This window comes from Polypterus senegalus, chromosome 14 (assembly GCF_016835505.1).
Source record: "Polypterus senegalus isolate Bchr_013 chromosome 14, ASM1683550v1, whole genome shotgun sequence".
In the NCBI taxonomy this organism is placed as follows: Eukaryota; Metazoa; Chordata; class Cladistia; order Polypteriformes; family Polypteridae; genus Polypterus; species Polypterus senegalus.
Window position 1 is genome coordinate 32,594,417 of NC_053167.1, and position 21,720 is coordinate 32,616,136.

A 21,720-nucleotide genomic window follows, 5' to 3' on the forward strand; every position below is an offset into this window, starting at 1 on the left:
GTCACGGTTTTGTCTCACCAGGGGTGATGGACGGATTTGTATTTATCGTCGAAGGAATGAGCGTTACACCGAGGCCTGTACCCTGGAGCGGGATCGATTTGGATCGATGGCTAGGGCCATTCCCCCCAGAAATGTCCAGGAACTTGCAGGTGCCTTGGTGGACGAGTGGGCTAACATCTCACAGCAAGAACTGACAAATCTGGTCCAGTCCATGAGGAGGAGATGCACTGCAGTACTTCAAGCAGCTGGTGGCCACACCAGATACTGACTGGTACTTTTGATTTTGAGCCTCCCTTCATTCAGGGACACATTGTGAAACATTTTTAGTTTATGTCTTATGGTGTTGACTCTTTTACTGTTCATACAAATATTTACACATTAAGTTTACTGAAAGTAAAAACAGTTGAAAGTCAGAGGACGTTTCTTTTTTTGCTGAGTATATATCAAGAAAAATTCATTAAAGTGCACAGGGCACAAAATACTTTGCATAGCACGGATGAATAAGGTCCACCTTGAAAGACTAAAAATTGTACGTATTTAAATTTTACATTTTCACTTGTTAACATTTTTTAAAAGTAATGGTATGTATCTCCAGATTCCATGCATTTTTTAGGGTATGTATGTATGTATGCATGCAGTAGAAAAAGGTAGTATGTTAAAGTAATGGAGTACTGGGTTAACCAATCCAAGAGCCAATGACCAATACAAAGTTAGAAACTTTACCAGCTTAATCTTGCCACGCTACAATCTAACATGATGTTTGAAGACACTGAAACAAGTGTTCTCAGTCTGGATGATGTATAAAAAAATGAATTCAGCATCAAAGTAAAGTAGTGCTGCAGTAGGACATAGCTAAAGGATGTTCACTAGTTTATTTTTACAATGAGATTATGTATGATTTTCTGATTTCTTTTCCTTTGTATACATAATGTTTTGTAAACAAGACACAAAGCATGTGAATATAAACCATTTTTTCCAGAAATGTATTAAATAAGTACAGTAGATGTTATTTGAAATAACTTACACCATGTTTGTGCTTGGCAGCTGATGTGGTTTGCCTCTCATGAGCAATTAGATGTAAAAAATGTAATAACTTGTGATTGTTGAACTAACATATTGCTTGTTTCAATTATTCAGAAGAGTTTGTCTCATTATGGAAAGTTACATATGTAGAGTTCATTTTTATTATTTTATTTATTGCTTTTCTTTTAACAGCACAGAAACCACATCCTATATATGTTGGAGATCTATCAGACTGTTGTTATTGTTGGAGAAACAGGCTGTGGGAAAAGCACCCAGATTCCTCAGGTTTGTGTTTAAAAACAACCAACCAACCAACCATTTTCGAACTCGCTGAATCCGAATACAGGGTTCCCGGGGGTCTGCCGGAGCCAATCCCAGCCAACACAGGGCACAAGGCAGGAACCAATCCCTGGGCAGGGTGCCAACCCACCACAGGACACACACAAACACACCCACACACCAAGCACACACCAGGGCCAATTTAGAATCACCAATCCACCTAACCTGCATGTCTTTGAATTGTGGGAGGAAACCGGAGTGCCCGGAGGAAACCCACGCAGACACGGGGAGAACATGCAAACTCCACGCAGGGAGGACCCGGGAAGTGAACCCAGGTCTCCTAACTGCGAGGCAGCAGCGCTACCACTGCGCCACCGTGCCGCCCTGTTTAAAAACATCATTAGGTTATTAGTTCATTTATGTGTAGTACCATGTTTAACTATTAAGTTTCTTGCCCAGTTTTCAGGTAATACTGTATTTATCTCAGGCTTTCATCTGACACTTTCAACGAAGGGCTTACTTTTTTCATAAATTTGGCTTACTTTACATGTTTGCATAAAGGGAACAAAGCAGAGAGATTGATAAACTATAATAAAAATGGAGGTGAGGTAATTGTTTAAATATTTTAAACTGCTCTCAAATACCATACAGAGAGGTGAAGAACCAATAACTATGTCAAATGCCTTTGTCTTTGAGAGACATAAGTCAGATATTGAATTGATTTTTTACATACTCTGTAGCCATAGAATATTAACAATGGTACATACTTCACAGGGAGATTTGCTTAACAGAGCATTGCATCTCATGAATTATTGCTTAGGTGAGTTTTGTGTGCACTCTATGTTTTGAAATGTAACACTTACTGTAAGTGAATGTTACATTACATAACTTCTAGTCATAGGGTATTTCAGATTTGCTTACTAAAGTTGCGGATGTTGATGTCAGACCATGTTCATCAAATCGCTGTGTATGTCAAATTTGTTCTGCTTGCCTTTTTTTCTAACAACCAATAGCATGCAGCCTGGCGGAGCTGGTGTTATGCAAAGGGTTAGTTAACCGGTCTGCCTTTTTTCCATTCTGAGCTTCTCCTCTATTTGTGAGGTCCAAAAGATCTGTTTTGCTTATTCCTCGTTGCTGCATTGTATACATTGTACTTTCAGATAAGCAGTCAATAGTTGTCAGCTCTCATGCACACAAAGCCTACCCTATGACTAAAGACAAAATCAAACCTGTTTGATTTTCTCAGAGTGAGTTGATGAGCATGTCACATTGCATGATTGCCTTCACATGAGCATACCACCTAATATGACATGATCTTTAGCCACTCTAAAAAAACACCATCATCATAAAGGAATACTCTACCCTAAAATGACATATTATAATTTTAATGTTAGTTACCCCATGTAGTTTGTGGTGGTAGCTGAAACAATTTTAATCTCATGTTTCTGTGACAAATTACATATACTCACACTCAATGGGGCCTAGCTGTGACCTATTGTAGGCAATGGCAAACAATGTGAAAAATGCCCATGGGGGAAAAAAAAATTCTCAAGTAACTCATGTTGCATAATCCATATACCCTATATCATTCATACGGTCAAAACATGCAAAATATGTACATTTGTTTCCAAAACATCATTAACAGTTACTTCCTTAAAACTCCACATTGAATGTAAACAAGAAAGATGTCATTCCCAAAATGCTGTGTGTTTGAATTAAAAACCGGCTTCTTGACAAGTGCATGAGGGGGAGAAGCAGATCTTCAAATGAAATGCATTTACATAGTATTGGTAGGTAATAACTTGTATTGATACCAAAATCAATATTTTAGTACCAATCTTCATTTACACAGATTCTATTAAGTAAAGTTTATATAACATAATAAACTTCATGCAATCTTTAAATTTTCAAGTCCATTGTAAGATTTTAAATAAACAAATGCAATATTACCCATTTATAAAAAGAAGCGAGTACGCAGCGACATTTATCACTAACTCAAATACCTGAAATTACAAGTAGGTGCACCAGATCAGGTACATATGATATGAACATCATTAGAGAGGATCTTTTTACTTTGTTGGATACAAAGTATAGGAAAAGTTTTGTAATCATCCAAAGATTCGATGTCAATATTTTGATGAATCTCGATGTTTTAGACTCAAGTATTATAAAACATAGATTTCTATCAGCTTTTGGGGTATTTCCATTAACCAGAAGCGGTACTTTACCTTATATTCATACAGATGCAGAGTGCAATTTTTTTCAACTTTATTTTTATGATAATTGTTCAATATATTATTAATTTGATTTGATTTGTTGGTGATGGTTCTGTAATGTACATAATATAACAATATAATCATTGTCTTGTGGTTTACTCCTTCATCCATCCCCATATCTGAGTATACGAGAAAGGCTAAGGGAGACCACTCCTGATTTTTAATTTAAACCTCACACATTTAATTTGATTTGCTGTTTGCTGCTGAAGTGTATGTTATCACCATGCTAGACTGACAGAGTTCTTTGTGGCCTTTGGAAAGAGCATTATAGATGCCTGGGGGTTATTGAAGGGATTTAAAAAAAATAAATTAACTATTCTATTATAAGAAAAATCAGGTAGAAGAAAAGATTTCAAACCACTGTAAGTTCAGGCTGCGAGCCGAGCGCCAGATGCTGGAAGAAGTCTCCAAGAATCCCATATTTTTGTGACAAGACGTACACACTTAATTCTTACCACTGCTGATGTCAAAGTGCATGAATGGAGGCTGAACACGTTCGATCTACATGGGAGGTTTGTCAGGTGTAAATCTAGGCTATCCAGAAAAGACATCAGGGCAAGAGTAATGTTTGCCTATGAATACCTAGGCAAAGACCAGGACTTCTGGAACAATGCGCTCTGGACAGACTTATTTAGACACCATGCTTGAAGACACGTTTGGCAAAAACCAAAGATGGCGTTTAACCAGAAGGACCTGATATGAACCGTAAAGCATGGTTTGGAATATGTTATGGTTTGGGACAGGTTTGCTACATCATGGCCTAGGCAGCTCACCATCATAGAAGTCATTGAGAATTCTTCATTGTACCTGAGATTGCACAAAGATAATGTAAGACTGCTTGTCAAAAGATTGAAGCTCAATTGAAATTGAACCCTGCAACATAGCAATGGAAATTCAAATTAAATCACTAATAAATAGCTGATAAGAAAGAGCTGGAGAGATCCGGAATGGCCAAGTCAAAGCCTGGAGCTGGATCCCATCAAGATACTGTGAGTAGATTTGAAATGAGTTCTGCATGCAAGACACAGAGACTGGTATACAGTTATATAAAATGTCTACTTGAGTTTGTTTCTACTAAAGGGGGCAATACTAGCTATTCAAGCCAAGGGTGTATTTTTTTTTTTTAGTTTTTCATTGAATAAATTATTACAATGCAAAATTTTCGTTACTTTTTTCTTTCAATTACATCACCTTTATCTCAAAATGCTGTTTAATATCACATCTTGATATGTCTACATATATTAAAAAAAAAGAAAAACATTTTGAGAGGCATATGTACTTTTTCATATGACTGTACCTCTTTGTATTGGGAATGTGTTTGAAGTGGTAAGTTACTCAGTACTAAAAAAAAAAGAAAATTTCAGTTAATGTTGTGTATGGTGTAGCTGATCGATATGTATTGCACCTATAATTTCTATGAAATTGTAAGAATATATTTATCTCATTTCCAATATTAATTTAACAACAGTTAAAATAACACCAACTAGTAATTTAATGTACCAATATACCAAAGTCTATACAAAATACATTTAGAGATAAGTGTTTCTTATTTTGATAAAGGAGACTTTGTTAATGAAAATTGCACTTAACAGATTTTCTGTTTTTTTCAGTATCTACTAGAGGCAGGATGGGCAGCAGAAGGAAAGGTTGTGGGTATAACACAGCCAAGAAGAGTGGCTGCAGTTTCAGTGAGTGTTTCTTGACGCTGAGCACCTTTCATAGTTTTTGACTTTGAACCAGATTCATACAATGAATGATAGAGAGTAGTCCAAGAATAAGTTAGAATGAGAATGAATTCCTGATAATATTGCTCTTCAGAAAGGTCTCCAGCTCAACCTAGGTGTAAACAACCAAGAAAACATATTTCCAAAACATAATCATGTTGATGAGTGTTGTCTTTATGATTAAGGCAAGTTTCCAACCAAGGTAGAAGGCCAGTCTAGTTCATTTGGAGTTTTCAGTGATAAATATCTTTTTATTAGATCCATGGGTACTTTACTGCTGTCTCTGTAGTTAGTGCATGTAGAGTTATGGCCTGAAAAGAGATTAGTGTAGCTAATAATTATTAATCCAGAAGTCGGCTTTCTCTCAGATTGCTTGTGAAAATGAGCTTCTGTTAGTTTAAGCGACATAGTGATTTTCCTTTGTGCATCTTTGCAGATTTATAAATTGAAGATAATCTGAGGCCATTTTACCTTCTATGAAAATCAGAAGCTGTACAAAGTCAAGGTCGCACACAATGTTTGGTTGCTTTGCTTAATTGAGAAAAAGTCTGTCAGTTGCATTCTTTGGTTTGAAATGAAAAATTTCTTAATTGGTATATTTAATACCATGTTGTCAGCTGAGGTTTTAACTGCCAGAACATGACATCAATGAAAATGTACTTTTCAGAGCTTTTCATTTAAGTCCCTGCATGATTTGCAAAGCATGAATGTTTAACAGTTCCTCTCTTTGGTTAACTATGGCCAGCTTGACATAGACCCTTGAAATTTAGGTTACTGTTGTAACACTCTTCATACAGAATGATGCTGTTGTATTATTGTGGGATGAATGGGATTCACCATGTTGCATTATGGATTGACTTACTCTCGCACCTTAAATTTAGCACAAACAATACAACACACGTGCAGGCACTATCCACTGATTAAGAGTCATGCCCGCACAACTGATCACTCCTTAGTTCTTCACATAGGGATTCACTAGCTTTGTCCTGAGGAGCACACAGGTGCCTCTGGATGTATAGCGGCTGGAAGCTGATGGATTTTGATTAATGCCACTTACCAATGAATAATTTGGTATTCCCAACTGTTTTGCTCCTAGTTCGGTGACTCCCCTACCTCAGCACGCTCACCCAGTAAGAAAGAAACTGGTGGTCGTCCCATACCATGTGCCTTGTATCTACTTTATTACTTCGATCATTCAAGATGTGCAGGCAACATAATAATTATTAGCAACAGAAAAGAATCTAAATTACATTAATGATAGAAGATATAAATAAATAGTGAATAATAGCAAAGTCTGGATGTAAAGCATTGATAAATGTAACCTTTGCTTCAAAGTAGAAAACCGTAAACAATACTTTTTGTAAAGATATAAAAGCAGAAGGGTAGCAGTCGTCTATATTAGACATAGAGCTTCGTTTTGGGCGGCTTATTTAGATTCAGCAGTCCAACTGATATGTCCAGGTCGATACAGTGTTTTTGATGTAATGGAGTTTGTGTATCTTACTTTCTGACAGTCCAACCTTTACGCTAAAATAACCAGGTTGGATTTTGAACCTCATGATAGTATAATCTGCTAATTATTCTCCTGAATGACAGCTTGTCCCAAAAGCTTTCATCAGAAAGTATGTAAAAAACACTGTTTTTACAAGTGTTTATCTGTTTGTCATCCAGTTCCCTTGGGGGAAAAGGCGGCCCATCTGGTGTTTTAAGTTATAACTAGACAAAATACATAGGACTGAAAGAAAAACAGAAAACATATTGTCATAGTGCTGCACAACATTGCTCTGTATGAAATCATATATGAGTAAAGGTCCAGAGTTCAAATCAGTTCATCACAGTCTGTCTGAACATCCTGTAACCAATCGGATGGTAACTTTCTTTTAGTATAGTGCCTGCAGTCCCAAAATGACAGTTTTCCACTCCACAACAGCCATTGAGGCCAGATGTGTACAAAAATGATGCCTTTAATGAAAATAAATCATAAAAGATAATCCAAGGACGTGTTACCCACACACAATCAAGCACCCTCTTTACGAAGGAAAAAGAGAGAAATGGCTTTCCTGCTTGTTCACCTCACAAGTACACTAAAGTATTCTCTTTCTCTCCTTTGGCTCAAAGACACCTCTAGATTGAGGCTGTTTTAAACCACTTATTGAAGTCATTTCCGGCTGAGCAACAATACTGCTTCTCAGTATTAGAGACAGACCTCCTATTGCTACGTGGAAATCAAGCTAGAACTTTCGAGCAGAAAGTCTCTGGTGTTGCTAAATCTGTCTTCTTCTTTTCGCTGTTTCCATTTTGTTTTATTTCAATAATGTAAAAGAAAATATATTCTTTATTCTGCCTTTTTGCTATTTTAAGACTTTTCCTACAGAAAAACATAATGCTTGTGTAGCTTTGATTAAAACAAGAACAAAGTACTTGTTTAATTAATTCTGCTTTTTTGCTGGATAGATTTAATTATTTAAAGTCATGGCTAATACTGCATTCATTTCACTTATGCTAGATATAGCTGACTAGTTTAAGTAATTTAAGTGCAGTGTTCTTGGACTCAAAAGTAGTATTACAACATAATGTGTGGTGGAAAAAAACGTATGGCTTTGACTGTGCCTTATTTCGCCTTTTTCAGGTTGCTGGTCGTGTAGCCGAAGAGCGTGGAGCAATGCTGGGTCATGAGGTGGGATATACAATTCGGTTTGATGATTGCTCAGATCCTCAGGCTACACGTATTAAGGTAAATCTTTCTTAAAGTGTCAAGTTACAGATTTTAGCAGATAAGTTTTAAATAATGTGCACATTTTCTCAAGCTCATTTTTATGGTGTGTTACTGATACTAAAATATATTCAGGCGAGGCACTGCCTAAATTTGAATTTATTAAAAAATAAAAACAAACTGTAACATTTTGTGTATACTCCAGCTTCTGAAGTATATGTTGTTTTTGCATCAGCATTTTGTTTTCTATAGTAATGTTGCCTGTTACATAGCTGTTGTGTTTGCAACATTGTGAAAATTCTAGCCATTAGATTCAAGTATAATGTGCCAAGATATTAGTACAAGTAGTAAAAATGAGTAAGGAAGTTGTGGACGTTATAATACAGATAACTTGTAAATATATGAAAATATATAGTGCTTGAATTACAGTAGATTTTAGGGTGGCAAAGAGTAACAGTTACACACCAGAAAAGAAAACAAAAAGGACTGGCAAAACAAATGACATCACAGTTCTTCCCAATAGAGGTTTTGTCTTTGTTCATTGCCTTAGTATAAACTTAATCACTTCCACAATAAAATTTCAGCACCCATTATATACGGATCATTCTTAACAATACAAGTAACATTCTGTTTAAAGCTCTGCAATTCTTTTTTTAATTTAGTTTCTGACAGATGGTATGCTGGTTCGAGAGATGATGTCAGATCCTTTATTAAAGAAGTATAGGTAAGACAAGCTGTGCCTTATGATACAGTATGTAACTTTCATTTAATTTCACATTCCTTTTAGATGGTTTGTAGCTCTGTTAAAGATTGGTGGAGCTTTTTTGCTCTTAATTGTTATTTTTTCTTTGCTTTCACTTGTTAAGTTTAGCAGTATGATGATCAAGCAGAGCCAGTTAGAGATAGTTAAAAACACAAAATAAACACACAGTGGACGACAATACAACATAAGTGACAATAGATTTTAAAAGTAAACTTGCACCTGTATACATTGTATAGTTTATTAAAGTATCCTAGTCGGGCTATGTATGGTTGAATAGGACAACAACACTATTATATTACTAGAGACTTTCTCAGGGTTTTTCCCACAAGATTTCAGCAACTGAGAGCATAACTGAACTGGGATCAGGTAGGCTGATTTGTCTTTTGTTTTCAGTAAAATGAAATATGTTGTAGTATATTCTTGTTCATGGTGCATTCTGAAAGTATTCCGATAGCATCACTTTTTTCACAATTTATTATGTTGCAGTCCTATGCTAAAACCATTTAAATTCCTTATTTTCCTCATTAATCAACTCTCAGTACACCAGAATGAGAAGGTTAAAAGTGAATTTTAGTAATTGTTGCACATTTATTAAAAATAAAGTACTAAAAAATGTATCTCACCAAGGGAAGGAACCTGCCATTTATAGTGACATTAGTACAAATGTGGACATTGGTTCAAACTGAGTCAGCAGAACAAGTCAAAGGTACAGACGTGTCATGAGCAGATGAAATGTGAACTGTGATATCAGCAACCTTTTCTACAAAGAAACTATGAAAGTTGACTGGGATACATCAAGGCATGCAGGAACAATAGGATTAATTCAAAAATGAATGATGTATAGTTTGTACTTAGTTCTAGCATCCTTGACAGCATTCTGGTTATTTAACAGGCTATCCCTTAAAATATCAGAAGACACCTGAAGCTTATCTTTTTCCTCACTTAAGCTCAACTTATCTACATGATTGTCTAATGGCCTTAGTGGCATCATTTAACTAGATTTAGATATAGTGCTTCTAGTCTTCAGTGGAGCAGCAGAGTCTAAAAATGTTTACTAAGTGGAGTTAAACAAAAATAATAAGGCCTTCAGCACTGAGGTGAATGAGGGGCATAACAGTGAATTGTTTGACAGTAGTGGAGTTATTATTGCAAGAACAGCGAGCAGGGTGCACAAGGTCTAACAGCTTGTATGTAATGGGAAGAATTATAATGGACTAATGATCAGATAAACATATATATCGCATACTTCACTATTACAAACTTGAAATCCATAAGATAAATCAAAATCCCATGTGTGCTCATATTCTTGTGTAGGCAAATGCAATACAGAAAATAAAACCTAACATGTTCCTGCCTGGTTTGTAACTTTTACATTCTTTCATGTGTGTCGAGGTTTTTCTACAGGTACTTTAGCATGTAGGAGGAAAACCAAAGATTGCATAATTCTTTGACTGGGAACCCTAAATTGATTAAACATGAATGGCATGAACGTGCATCCCTGGCAATGGACTGATGCCTTGTAAAAAGCTGATTCATACTAGAAGAGGGTATATTAAGCTAGTCCATCTCTTGCTGATGGCACAGTGGTCACGTTGCTGCTTTGCACTAAGATAGATTGTGGGTTCGCTTCCTGGGTCCTCCCTGTGTGGGGAGTGCTTTGAGTAGTTAGAAAAGTGCTATATAAATGTAAAAAATTATTATTGTTGTCCTTCAGTACAAACATGAATGACTAACCGAGGCTGCCTATCTATATATATATATAATTCACTAAGGCAAGACAACCATGAAAAGCACGCCGGAAGGGGCGTGGATTCACTAAGCCGCCGACAAGTGAGACACCTATGGCGCACACAGGAAGGAGCCACGCCCACCAACTCCAAGACCATTGGATACGATGACAACTCGCAGGGCCACGCCCACCAACTCAGACGCGACGACACAGAAAAAATGGCGTCATTTATGTTCGTCTGTCGTAGCGGCCACATGCAGTGCAGGTCAGGTTAATGTCATGTACCTCCGAGCTACGTTGACTGTTCATAGAGGCATGTTTCCCGCGGAGGTGAATCGCCATATGCAGCGTGTGAAACGGTTTGCGAGGGGTATCCCATGGGATCCTTAAAACAATCCTTTAAAACTGAGGTTAAAGCACAATGCAGGAATCAGTCTTTAACAACCAATAAGCCCTGTGCCTCTGTTTCATTACCGTCTCACCTGCTTCACCGATGCAGGCCCTGCAACAGTCGAGACGCTCTGTCAGCAGCTGACCTTCTCTGTGCCTGACCGGTTCACACAGAGGCAGCGCAAGAGAAAGCCGTGCCAGAGACAGACAGAGGCACACACACAGGCAGCTGGTGGGCGGCTCTCCGTGAGTTTCTCTTGCGAGCGGATACATAACCAGGTGGTGTGTATGCTTCGAGAACGAGGCTGGACGTGGCTTGCGACCGGGCACATGAGCAGGCAGTGTGTATGCTTCGAGTGTGAGGGTGGACGCGACAGGACCATCTAGGAAAAATCATGTCGCGGATGTGATTCGCTGTATGCAGTGTGTAGAACAGTTTGCAAGGGGTGTCCCTTTGTCTTTCCAGAAGTGTTCAACCATCAATAAATAATTATGCGGCGTTTGTTATGCCGCGGGTTCACTATTGTGTTGTATTTTCCTCTCTCCAGAGTTCCATCTTTTCATTCACTTACTGTTGTATTCTCACACTAACCTGTTTTAGACAACGTGTCTTTCCAGAAGTGTTTACCATTCAATAAATAATTATGCATGAGATTGAGCGTGTGTCTAGGCGTGGGTAAGCCGTTGAACCCCATTCGGGCTGCAAACCGTGGAATTGCCACTAAGTGCGACTCATACGCTCCCACTGTTTTCGTCCCTACCCTTTGTACACACCCCCCTCCCACACGTTGACTGTTAATAGAGGCATGTTTCTCGCGGAGGTGAATCGCCATATGCAGCGTGTAAAACGGTTTGCGAGGGGTATCCCATGGGATCATTAAAACATTCCTTTACAACTGAGGTTAAAACTCAATGAAGTGAGCAGTCTTTAAAAAAGGAGTTTTCGGTTATGATGCACGACCGCATGCAGCATAGCAAAGTGTTGTACACACCACATACAGCAATTCGCATCCGCGACAAACATGCGTCTTCTTAGATGCTCCTGCACTTTGTTCACACCCCCCTCCCACCTCGCTACGCCGCACGGACGATTGTGTGTTGGTTCGTTCCGTGCATTGTTACAATGTTGCTTTTCTTGCTGATTTATTACATTACCGATTTTGCAAATGTTAAATTTTCTTCCTGTGCTTAAAAATGATTAAAAAACCGGCCTAATTATGCGCCGTATGGTACGCTGCGGGTTGGCTAGTTGTTCATATTAAGCATGTTGATTGTGTCTTCAGTCCATTTGTATACATCAGTCCATTTGTATACATCATGTTGCACAAATAACAATAAATACAGTATAAATATATAGTATAAATCTGTGAACATGATTTTTGGACAATTTCTGTACCTAGTTGAGAAAATTGTGATCTTCAGATTTAACAGTGAAACCATTACTGCCATTACAGGACTAAGATCTACCATCTTGAAATAGTTAATTCATTTTTCTCTTTTATGTGTTCTTTTGTGTCCTTATTTTCTTTGCTATGTGTCCTGTAGATGGCATTTCTCATTTCTTTTTATGTTTTTTATTTTTTATTATCTCTAGTGTTCTTATGCTTGATGAGGCACATGAAAGAACACTCTACACAGACATCAGTATAGGCCTCCTCAAGAAGGTTAGTTTGTATTCTGAAGTTTATTTTCTTCTACCTTCCTCTTACTGCCAAACACACATCTTGTCCACACTCATGGCATAGGTTTGTATGTTCAGTACAGAACTATAGTTACAGTGACTTATATACTTAAAGATTTAAAACTGGTAGTAATGTTGTGGAGCATGTCTTAACACATTTATTTGTTGCTGTTATGTTATTACAGTCATAAAGTGTTACTGAAACAAACTTAAAACATTCGGTATCAATTACTTTTCTTGCAGAGTGTATAATAAATTACAGACCACTATTCAGTTCAATGTATTGTGTTTTGTAGTCTTCACTGAGTACTGGCTCTTAGGGCTTGGACAAGCTTCCAGCTATAAGAAAAATAATGAAACTATACATCATTTATATGAACATACAAATTAGATTGAATATATGGTAAAACAAATCGCATTTCAATGTGATGAACAAAAACTGATGACAGCATAAGTCAATTAATATTATAATTGAGATATGATTATGCATGAGTTGCTTCCTTAATTTGAAAGACTGTGTTTGGGAATCCTTTCTGAATGACCTAGAGAACACTAATGTGCTCAGAAAACATAATACATGATTGTAATTCTGTTTGGGATGAATAAATAGGTTTATCATGTTGAAAATATAGCTTGGATTGCTTTTAACAGTTTTCAAAAATATTTATCTATTGAAATTTAAAAAATTTCCTTCCCAGATCCAAAAGAAACGTGATGACCTCCGACTGATTGTAGCTTCTGCTACATTGGATGCTGAGGTACGTACTTTGTTTCTTATTTGGCAGTGTTTCTTCAGAGTATTAATTTGAGTTTCAGGTACTTTATGGTGGCACTAAATATTAATCCTTATCATGTAAGACAGGTGTGGATTGGGGGGACAATACAGGATACAACTGTTCCTCCATAACAACTGTGTAATAAATCATAAGAGTATTATTGAAGCAATTAAACTGCTTACCCTTAATAGGAATATGATTTTAAAGCCGTCCAGTTCTGAAATGTTTGCTCAGTAACTGGTTAGCTTTAAGAACTATACATTCCATATTTTATATTACATGACACTTCCCTTAGTGGTCCTGTATTTCTTTTGCTAGGCATGATGAATAGTCTAGGGTCAGTGAAGCTCATTTCAGTTCTCAAAGTATTTCAATGGTTGAAAAACTAATGTTGTAATTTGAGGCTTCCTTGTACATTTGATATGAATATGAACTTCCCTTTGGGGATTAATAAAGTAAGTGTGTGTCTGTCTGTCTGTCTATCTATCTATCTATCTATCTATCTATCTATCTATCTATCTATCTATCTATCATTTATTTAACTACTGGTTTCATTGACTTGGGGCCTCATGTATAAAATGTTGCGTATGCTCGTTTCCATACTCACTTCGAGATGTGTAAAAACTAAACTTTTCATAAAGCTACACATATTTTCACGGCAACTTAACACTGTGCATATGCATGCTTCTGCTCGGTTTTGCAAACTGGTGGCACCCAGTGTCAAAGCAGTGCTACTGTTTCTGTGTGGTGTCCCTTTCTTTTTCAGATTTGCATCGATGATGCGGGATTTATCAAATACACCGAAATGAATTGCATATCGTTTACAATTGTTTAATTAATTATTGTTTAATTTAACAATATAATAGTGCACTGAATGGCCAAAGCATTCAAACTACCACAGCTGCTTTAGCGTTACTGGAAGATATCGCAAATGGAAGAATTAGAAGAGAGTGCGTATTTATAGATGATAATGACTGGCTTCTAAGTCGATTTTGATTTCCAAGAGCTATCCTCTTGGGGCTGCATGATGACTGGCGCTGGCTTTACAAAGGCTGACATTGAGAATTGTGTTCTACTTGCTCTTTTGCAAGTTCTGTCCACCCTCTGGTTTTTAGCCACAGGGGCTTTTCAGTGTGAACTTCCTGATCGATCTGGTATTTCAGTCATCACTGAATTGCACCATGCCAGCTGTATGGGATGGAATTATTCGCTTGTCATCCAGATCGATCAGATTTCTTTACAATGTGGTTGAATTGGCAAACATCAAAGCGCAAATTGCAGCATTGTCCAGTTTTTCCAAGTGTAATCAGAGTGGTCAACTGCACGCACATTGCAATGGCGCTGGACAAGCTGCATCAGCCAGGGATGAATCACCAAAAGAAAGAGCTGGCATTACATCATCTATAGCAGGAGATCCTATAAAACAGCAAGTCCACAGTTGCAGGTGCTTTTTTTCAGCATGTCTTCCAGTTTCCAAGTTCCTTTTTGATGGTGTAGGAAACCGTATTCATTAACACCTTGGCTTTCTTTCCAGTTTTTCTAAAATAAAGATGTACACTTTAAGGGTTATAATGATTTTGTTGTTAATTGCCTGTTTTCAGAATTATAAAAGAAATATACAGTGCAATACTGCCCAAGTAATGTTTCAGAGGATATAGATCAACACTTAGTTCCAACACTGCTTTTATACAGACAAAGGGTTTGTAAGTAATCAACAGAAGTTGTGACATCTGCAGGAAGTGTTTGAATCAACTGTAATAGACTTAATTAATTTCCATTACTGTAGAAAAGGTGTAGGTAGTTTACCTATTACTTGCTCCCTGAAAAAGGCCTTTTTGTATAACTGAAAAATATTTTTCAGTTTCTTTTAAACCTCTGGCAGTTTACTGGTTACCTTTGTACCATTTCAGGTTAATCATGGGGCTTGAACTGCTTACATTTCAATAAAAACTGGAAAGATGAAGGTGTTCCAAAAATTTTGTCCAGTAGTGTATATTGGTTCAAAAAGTTGTCATGGTCTAATACCGATAGAATGGGAGCCTAGCTACTTTGAGATTGACAATCAAAGTAAATGTTATTTTAGTATGAGTTGGAAAGTAATGTTAGAAATTACATTGTGTATATGGGCACAGAACTAATTCATCAGTCAATTTGCCATTTTGTTTATCTGTCAAAGCAAACTCACATTTCTCTATAAATACAAACTTGTTCATTTTGTGTTAAGGGAAAAATGTGGTGTAGGCTAAAATGCTTTATAATGCATTCTGAAAGGTAATCCCATGCAGAATGCGCTTAGTTCTTTGGTAAAGTGTTTTGCATCATTGATATTTTTGTTTCTGCACATGGTTCTAAAAGTATGCATACATAGTGCTTACATGCTATGTTTTCTTGAACTTGATAGTCAAAGTTGAATGTAGGTATCTAATTAATAATAATAATTATTGAAGTAATACTCCACCCAAAAATTATATTTTTTATGTTACTTGCCATGTGTAGTGGGTAGTGGTGGTTTAGAATAATTTTTAATCTAATGTTTTTGAGGGGAATGTACATTACAAAATTGAAACTGAATGGTGAGTGGTGACCACCTCTGGACAATGGCAAACTGTGAATAACGTCCATCTGAAAAAGAAACAAAAATTCTCATGTAACTTGTATCTTAAAATACAAGTGGGCATTTACGACTGAAGCCAGAAAACACTTCTGTGCACACAGAATGTAGTTGAAGCAGAAAACTTGGCAAATCTTTAAGTAGTATCTGGATGAAATATTGGGACAGCTTAGCTATTAGCTAAACAAACAGGCTCGATGGACTGAATGCTGTCCTCCAGTTTGCCAAATTTATTTTGTCCGTTAACGTTTTGTGTTCTCAGAACTTGCAAATTAAATGTATTTTTTTCTAAAACGCGAATTAATACTTCTGTAAAACTTAACGCAGAAGATAAATAGGAAAGACACATTTCTGCAATACTGTGTGTTTGACAGATTTCTTGACTCGTGAATGAGGTTGAAGGCAGATCTTCAAGTCAAACACCTAGTATTGTGGGAATTGCCTTTCCTGTTTGTCTCTTGAGCTGAATTTTTCAAAAATATTAAGAGAATGTTAGCAGAAAATACATGTATTGTGCAAATTCTGAGAATGCAAGTGGATAATGGAAATGTAGAAACGTGGAATTTAAGACTCAAGTTACATGGGATTTTTTTTTCTTTTTTTCACTGCTGGGTGCCATTCAGTTTGAATCTTTATGTACTTTTTCCACGAAAACTAAAGACAACATTTTTTCCCCAGTCGCTACTACAAACTGCATGGGATAAGTAACATATACATTATCTTTGGGTGTAGTGTTCCTTTAAAGTACATAATAATGTTACATGTAAGGTTAATTCTTCCTTAGAAAATACTGTGAAGTATTTATAGTAATAGATGAACTGCACTGCACTAATTAGCATGGTTGTTGCTCTCTAGATATATCAGATTAATTGCCACTGAATTTTTGCAGAATTTACAAAGTATTTTTAGCTGGTTTTACCATTTGCAGGTAAGTACAGTATAATGAAGATATGTTTCTTTGGTAATTTGAAGACATTAATTTTATTGTGTTATATTTTTATTTTATTGTCTCACAGTATTGTTTCCAGTGGCATATTTTCTGTAGTACTGAAGTATATCATGTATGAGTAATTTTGATAGGAAGCCAACAAGCATAGCATTTGTATAATCGGGTAGTAAAATTAGGGGTTTCGCTCAATATTTTGATTTAGTCTTTTCAACAGAACCTGAATAGTTTCATTACAAATGTCAGACGGGTAAAAGCTGATGTAATTCATGCAACTACACACATTTTTGGCCATTTTGCATCTTCATCTGCTTTGCAGTCATTGTCACTCCGGCACAATTTTAGTGGCTGGCAATTAATAATTCCAGATTTATTCGCCTTCTGTATGGAGTCTGCATGCTAACCCTCTCTTTGTTCAGGATCTTGTGATCTTTCCCAATCTAAATATGTAATATTAGGTTGAATGGCATCCTTGAGTTTTCCTGTGTTGGCAAAATGGTTAATTGCTGTCCTTTGAAGAGCTAAATCATGCTTTATTGCGTGCAGGAATTAGAAAAGCAAAAACCAGGAAATGAGTCGATAGATGGGGTTGCTTTTACTTTGCTTGTAGTTTCTAACTGAATAAGAAAAGGTGAACTTTAAGTACAGTATATACAAAATTATTCCTTTATATGCAACTTGTGATTTTTTTTCATTTGTTGTGTGATGAGACGTTACAGTCTTGTACCCAATATCCTCTTTAATAAAACCCTTGTGTGCGTCCAGGTGTCCGTGTGTGTGTCTTCTGGTGAAGTGCGCATGCGCGGGGCCACATGGCACGTGTTCAGTCTCTTCCTGTGCATTCCCTGTGTGTGCAGAGAGGGAGACACACACAGGTGCGTGGGCGCGCGCGCGAGACAGACACACACGCGCACACGAGACACACACACACACACACGAGACAGACACACACAGGCGCGAGAGAGAGAGAGACACACACACACACACAGGCCTGCGCGTGCATTATGCCAATGTTACTTTTCTTGGTTGTTTATTAAATTACGGATTTTTCAAATGTTCTTTTTTTCCCCTGTGTTTAAAACTATTTAGTTTTTCTATTACGCTGTGCATTCAATGGTATAATTAACTATATTTGTGCTTAAAAACTTAAAAAAACATATTTACATGCAGTTCATACAGTCTGGAACGGATTAATTATATTTACATACAATCCTATGGGAGAAATTACTTCAGTTCACAACCAAATCGGGTTACGACCAGAGTTTTGGATTGAATTATGGTCGTAAACTGAGGTTTCACTGTATTACTGTCAGACAAAATTGCAGGCATTTTATGGAAATACAAACCAGTATTACTGAGAGAGAAAATTAAAGGCACACAATACAGTGACACATATTACAGCCACATACAAGGTCCCTTGCCATTTAATATAGACTGTTCCTACTAATGTTTATGCACTACTGTTCTAGCGCCCGTTATTGTAATGGGCTTAATGTCTAGTAATATAATAATGCAACATCATTTACTTTCCGACAGACATTACTTGTCAGTTAAGTGAAATAAAAGATATGTTTCTATATGCTTTTAAGATTAACATACCTTTTTAGAGTAGTTTTTCTGTTGGAATGTTCAGTTAATTAAATGATGAAAATCTTGGAAGTGTATCTATCCATCCACCCATCCTCAAACCCACTTAATGGAGTTCAGGATTGTAGGTGCCTGAACCTGTCCTGACTACAGTAGTTTTGTCAAAATATTCTGTACCATATTTAGTTTAGTGTATTGCAGTCACCTGGTAAGGTAAGAGTATGAATATAAATGAACCTTGTGCATTTCTCTTTCTTGCCAAAATAGAAATTTAAAGAATTTTACAATCAGAATGAGTCTGGAGATCCAAGTAAGGATACCTGTGGAATACTTACTGTAGAAGGGCGAACCCATCGTGTGGATATCTTTTACTCCATGAGGTACAGAATTTTTAGATTAACATTGCAAACTGAAGTTATATTTTGTAAGATATATTAGTCTTAAGAGACTAGGTGTGATTGCACATAATGTGATTTTCAGAAATGTACTTATTATCTCAAGAAAAAACATTCTGGGCTTAAGCTTGTCATTTTTATCTTATAGTCTTTAATTATAGCAATGTGAAGCTAAATGCATAGTGTAAGTACTTTAAAGTAAATCAGTAAAGCAGCATGGAGTGAAGGACTATATTTCTATGTTCATACTTTCAGTCCATTCCCAGACTACGTCAAGGCTTCAGTGGACACAGTGATGAAAATTCATGAGAGTGATGAAAGGGGGGACATCCTTGTTTTTCTTACTGGACAGGTATAAATGTGACCTAGTACGGAAGACTTATTTGCATTTCTTTTTACATATAGATTTTTATGCATTTGATACTTGTTTCACTGTTCCTGTACTGTATATTAATCATTCTGCTTATATCTTACAATTCTGAAAAATCATCATCTGCATGATTTTAGTTTTTTTATTTTAGTTTACATATTAGAAGCTGTTTCTTAATATTATCATAAAAGAAACATCAAATGTCATAAGGCTATTATTAGTAGTGATACAAGAAATAAAAATGTACTATTTGGTCATCTTACATTTAGTACCAAAAGCATGAAGAAAGCTGTTCAAAACACAGTTAACGATTTACTTTTAAATCTTTGAAGTCTCTCTACTTTTAAGTCTCTCTGAGAACTCAGACATGGTAGAGCCATTTGACAAGAATAGGTGAGCATTCATATTTATACGACCATCCCAACTTTAAAACCAGCTGCATTTATCCTTTGCATCCCTCTCCACTGAACTCTCAAAGCAGCACGCACTTTTAAGTTATGGATGACCCAAGTAGGAAATGTTTTTCATTTACATGAGATAATGGTAGATTAAGAATAAGATGTTAAGAAACACAGGATGCAGAGTTGTATATTGGGTGAACCACATATTTTATATATACAGTATGTATTCCATTATTCAAAGGCAATGTTTTTAGATACATGTGAATTCTGAAAGGTAAATTTTAGATAGAAACGGAGCAGAGCATGTAAAATGATTAATAGCATATACTGTACACCGTAAAATAGGACAGCTTGCATTTTTTCATTTACTTTATAATTTTGAGAATGGTGTATTTCAGTTGTTTATGTGCTTAATAATCTACCTAATACTGTAATTATAGGAAATATAAATTCTTTTCCCTTACTATCATTCATTGATGCTGCATTTTATTGTGCCCTTAATATGTTCATTATTATATATGGTATAAAAACATTTCACTGATTTCTTTAACTTGAAAGGTACCCTTTTTTTTTTCTCTTTACAGGAAGAAGTAGAGGGGGTGGCAACCATGTTGAGAGAGCAGGCCCGGGCACTGTCACGCTCGGGTATGAAAACACACCTGCGTGTTTTGCCTATGTATGCTGGGTTGCCATATTCTGAACAGATGAAAGTTTTTGAGAGGGTTCCCCCTACTGTCCGCAAAGTGGGTTCCCTTTTCTATAGCATTTTCACCAAATGCTGCCTTTTCAGTTATTTCATTGTTATTATTAATTTAAAAATCTACATATTTTTGGCAAAATAACAGAAAGCTATTATTAAGAGTTCAGTTATTCTTTCTGTGTGAGTGTTTCACAGCACATTGAAACAAATGATGAAATAATACGTTAAAATACACACTCTTGTATGTTTTTTGCATTGTAATTTTTTAGTTAGGGCATATTTTCCATACCCCTTTTATCTGCATGGGTTTTCTCCGGGTGCTCTTTTTTCCTCCTACAGTCCAAAGACTAAATTGGCTTGTGTGTGTGTGTTCACCCTGCAATGGCGTCCTGTTCAGGGTTTAGTCCTGCCTTGTGTCCTATGCTAGCTGGGATAGGCTCCCACCCCACACCAGGGATGGTTTAAATCATTCTTGATTGTTAACCAAAAAATTCAAACAGCTAACCCTAATTATCCTTTAAACTGGAATAATTTCACTGTATGCTTCAACATGGTAATGACTTCTCCAGGCCTGAGTTATTATTTACTTTGCACACCATACCAATGAAATTAATACTCAAGTATGGTTTATATATTGCTGTAAAAAGCCAAATTTCTCCCTGAGGACAACTACAGTTCTATCCATCCATCCATCCATTAATCCTTAAAAACATATGGCAGATTAGAAGTGAGCAATAATTATTAATTCCATGTTTGATTGTCATGCTTTATAGAGACTACTAGCATCTTGTGTACCAGATTTGTGTGTTTATGTAGAGATGGGCAATACAGGTAAATTTTTAAAAGAAGGTGCAGTGACTTAAGAATCTATCCAGATACCCCAGAAAAGCACAAAGTCTCTATGTGTCATGATTTTATATCTAAAATTGAAAATAACTTTGATATTCTACATATTTTTACTTGCACTAATATATGCTAAAATTGATGATGATAATTTATGCCTCCAGGTTTTATTTTCATTAAAAATAAAAGCTCAATTCAGTAATAATTAAATTAGATTAGTTTTGTTTTTGAAAATGCTATTCAGTTGGAAATATATTTGTTTTTAGCCATTGCTATTTTATTATTTTTTTTTTAATATTTGCTACATTTAACTATAAATGGTTCTCTTCAAAACTAATTTCAGCATTTGTTCTTGCATAAAGGTCTTTCAGCATATGTGTTTACAGCATGAGGAATTTGTGTAGTTACATAAATATTAGTTTCAATAATTTGCTTGTAAAGCATCCCGTACTGTAATTGTAATCATTACCAGAATAATGAATACATTGTTAATGTTGATTATTTTGCTTTTTT

General features: G+C 36.2%; 1 protein-coding gene across 2 annotated transcripts in view; it reads left to right on the plus strand.

Moving 5' to 3' along the window:
* Window positions 1-21,720, plus strand: part of dhx35 (DEAH-box helicase 35) — a 47,091-nt gene that overhangs the window by 4,459 nt on the left and 20,912 nt on the right. For both annotated transcript variants that reach the window (XM_039735058.1, XM_039735059.1), the window contains exons 3-11: window positions 1,216-1,308; window positions 5,189-5,266; window positions 7,932-8,036; window positions 8,678-8,739; window positions 12,492-12,561; window positions 13,277-13,336; window positions 18,766-18,878; window positions 19,149-19,245; window positions 20,249-20,407. In XM_039735058.1, the coding sequence (XP_039590992.1) occupies window positions 1,216-1,308; window positions 5,189-5,266; window positions 7,932-8,036; window positions 8,678-8,739; window positions 12,492-12,561; window positions 13,277-13,336; window positions 18,766-18,878; window positions 19,149-19,245; window positions 20,249-20,407 (837 nt within the window). The remainder of the gene's footprint in view (window positions 1-1,215; window positions 1,309-5,188; window positions 5,267-7,931; window positions 8,037-8,677; window positions 8,740-12,491; window positions 12,562-13,276; window positions 13,337-18,765; window positions 18,879-19,148; window positions 19,246-20,248; window positions 20,408-21,720) is intronic.